The sequence below is a fragment of the Limulus polyphemus genome, unplaced genomic scaffold (assembly GCF_000517525.1).
Source record: "Limulus polyphemus unplaced genomic scaffold, Limulus_polyphemus-2.1.2 Scaffold2290, whole genome shotgun sequence".
NCBI lineage: Eukaryota > Metazoa > Arthropoda > Merostomata > Xiphosura > Limulidae > Limulus > Limulus polyphemus.
Window position 1 is genome coordinate 26,306 of NW_013667900.1, and position 3,541 is coordinate 29,846.

The window sequence follows — 3,541 nt, forward strand, 5'->3', positions numbered from 1 at the left end:
ACAAAACCCATGGAAAACGAGTTTCGACGCACTCTAGAAAAGTTAAATCATAAACCGGGTATATAGAGCAAGGAGAACAAAACCCATGGAAAACGAGTTTCGACGCACTCTAGAAAAGTTAAATCATAAACCGGGTATATAGAACAAGGAGAATTAATCCCAGGGAAGACGAGTTTCGACAGATTCTGGAAAGATAAGCCATAAACCGCGTATTTAGAGCAAGGATAATTAATCCCAGGAAAGACGACTTTCGAAAGATTCTGGAAAGATAAGCCACAAACCTTCCGTTTAGAGAAAGATAAAACAAAACCCAAGTAAACTTTGCCTTCAATTTATGCAAAAAAAAGTGACTTAGAAGTTTGGTAAATCTTTGAAACAATAAAACACATTCAAATAGTTAAACTCTTGATAAGAAATAAAACAGCATAAAAAATATGAACAAAACTTACTTATGAGATTCAAGTTAATTTGCCTAATTATTTGACTTATAGATTATATTGTATCTTACAAATACAAACGGTGTAAAATGCCATGTATGTGAATGTGTGTGTATACATTTCTACTTACATATGGTTGGATAATTTCTTCAGAGGGTTGTATCATGCAATGAAAATTGTTTAGTCATAAGTGTTGTGGGCTTCACGTTTCTTGCATCTCTGATCTCTGTACTAAGCTCTGACCAACAACTACAGCTTAAAGTCTGTTCAAGAAACTAAAAGTTACAACATCAAAAATGCACCTTACCTCAAACTGAATTTGTAGTCCGGTGGTCTTCTTTTGACTGCTTGCTTTACGAAGTTTGTTGAGGTATAGAGGTAGCTGATCGGCTGGTTTACAGGGGTTGTCTCCGAACAAGATTTCAACCAAGGAACGATGAACAAACGCGTATTGTTCCTTTAAGGGATGTAAAAGTTATTGTTGAAAGCATACTTCAATATCCATATTTGTTAAACTGGACGAATTTAATACAGTGATTTTATAAACAGTAGAAACTCACCTTAGGGGTCTTAAGTGTAATTCTTTTCACATATCAAGGTTTAAACTTTACAAGAAGGCGGAACGGAGAATCAAAGTGATACATAGTCCAGCAAACTGTAAAATTTGCACGCTCGCAAACAAACAAAAGCATGCCGATTGGTTGTCGTATATATATATATATATTCTCGAAACGTCGCTGTTGATGAAAAGCAAACTTGTACGGATCCACTGTCCAGCCGTACGGACTCCTACACTTGAAAGATATTTAATTTCATAAACTTATTTGAGGCTGTTTAGCCAGATCTATTTTTCTTTCAGAATCTTTGCACAAATCTATACAATGGGTTGTCTGTGCATCGCTGTCTCTACTTTTGAACTGATAGACTCTAGGAAGGCAGCTAGTCAATGGCACCTGGCATTAGCTATTGGGCTACTATTGTCTGACCGAATAGTAGGATTTGACCATCGCTCTTATAACGCCACCCACGGCCTTAAAATGCGGGGCATTTGTTTTTATTTTGGCAATGGGCCTCAAACCATGAACCCTCCAGACAGATCTGGCGTTGATGTTTCCTATCGTCCTAGTTTTAGAACTTTCGTATAAAAACATCAGGGTCGTGGTGCGTAACAAAACCGTATCAAGTTCAATGATAAACATAATTATTTCGTAGCTCCCATCAGCCAAAATCGATAGTAAAGAATGACGCTTTCGTCTTGACATATTTTTCTCTACATCTTTCTATTCTCAAGTCTGTAGTCATCAGTTTTCTGCTACAAGTTTGGTTTTTCTTGAAAATTACTGCTTCCATACGAGTATGAGAAGAAGAAAGACTAATTGTCATATGACTGGTGTGATATGACGGGTCCAATAACAGCTGATAGTCTTCAAAAATGTAGACATAGGCTGGTAATGGTATAACTTATGTTACTTACTATCAGTTAACATATTTCATATAACAAATTTAAGTGTGAAGCTAGGGTGTAATTTTAATCATATACGATATAGTAAGCCATAAAGTTAAGAGCTTGAAATAAAAAAAGACACAGGAAACTTTATACATACCACAGTTTCAACTAAGTTGACACGCTGTTGCCGAAGTTTGTACAGCAAGCCCAGAACGTCGACGTTATGCTCTGACTTTATCATCTGCAGCGCTGAATCGAGAAGAACTAGGGTTCCTGTTCGTCCTACGCCGGCACTAAGTGTACATTTGAATATAAACCATGCTATGCTATATATATAAATCTAGGCTTTAAGTGCCAAGTAAGTCAGTACTAAACGGATTATGTGCTGTGTGGTTGAGTTGATATGTATCAATATGAGATAAGTCTACATGGGGATCAGATTAGACTCTAAGTGACAGTAAGTCAGTACTAAACGGATTATGTGCTGTGTGGTTGAGTTGATATGTATCAATATGAGATAAGTCTACAGGTGGATCAGATTAGACTCTATGTGACAGTAAATCAGTACTAAGCGATTATGTTTTGTGTGATTGACTTAATATGTTTAAGTTAGTAATCAAAGGTTAAAACCTAAGTATTGATCCTGCAGTATTATGAGGAAGTAAATACCTTGAAAAAAAACGTGTTTTCTTTAAAAAATAAAGTTTGACCATAAAACATACACATCAATAACATTGTTATTTAAACTAGATTAATATCTAATTAACATTTATGGACTATTATATTTCAATAAAAAAATTATAACTTATTTAGCTTTCATTTATTTCCTCAATTAAGTCACTTGCTTTATTCAATAATTAATTGTATGTTTTTCTCTGGACATATAAATTGTTAAAGTTCAAGATTTATCATGAGTTTTATTCGTTGATCTCTTAAGTCTTTTTTTTGTAATATTTTTTCTGTTCTTTTTCATGTTTGGAAGAATGCTTAATATATATATATGTTTGTCTTTAATAAATAGTCACGCTAGTAATTTTATTGTTCGAAAAGTTTGATGTAGGTTTAAGTTTATAATTATTCTTCCTCGTATTCAATAGATCAGTGGTTCTCAAAGTGTGATCCGCGAGGGTCCTCCAAGTGGTCCACAGGCTGGTCCAAAATGCAAATCACTAACGCACAACGCCATGGCCGAGGCCATACGAGAGAACAGAACAGGTGGGGGTAGGACCAGTAGGTGACTCGCGGGGCCTTTTCCCCCGCCGAAGTAGTCCGAAGAGAACCAAGTTTGAGAACCACTGCAATAAATCGTTTCTATTTACCTACAATGCAGAAGAATGCTGGCTTTACTGGCAGGTCGATAATTTTTGACCAACTTGAGAACTTTGACGAGGGAGAATGAACAGCTGGGAACTCCATGGTCTGGCCAGGCTGTGAAGTGAAACTGTATAACTTGTCTGCCAGCAGAAATCCCGGACTGCAGTGAGAAAGGGATTATGTAAGTATATTATATAACCAAAGTTGATTAATATCAATATTGTTTTGGAATTTTTTTTTAGTTATACATTAAGATTTAATCGTTTGGCTAAAATTTAAAGCTTTCGTTCTAGCTTGTTCCTACAATCCGGGGTTTAATTCCCCGCGATTGGTACAGAAGATA

The 3,541-nt window shown here is 35.8% G+C and overlaps 1 protein-coding gene across 3 annotated transcripts in view; it reads right to left on the minus strand.

Moving 5' to 3' along the window:
* Positions 1-3,541, minus strand: part of LOC106466526 (receptor-type tyrosine-protein phosphatase T-like) — a 39,374-nt gene that overhangs the window by 13,519 nt on the left and 22,314 nt on the right. For all 3 annotated transcript variants that reach the window (XM_022394558.1, XM_022394559.1, XM_022394557.1), the window contains 3 exons: positions 3,204-3,358; positions 2,042-2,177; positions 745-894 (listed from right to left, as the gene is read on the minus strand). In XM_022394558.1, coding sequence (XP_022250266.1) covers positions 745-894; positions 2,042-2,177; positions 3,204-3,358 — 441 coding nt within the window. The remainder of the gene's footprint in view (positions 1-744; positions 895-2,041; positions 2,178-3,203; positions 3,359-3,541) is intronic.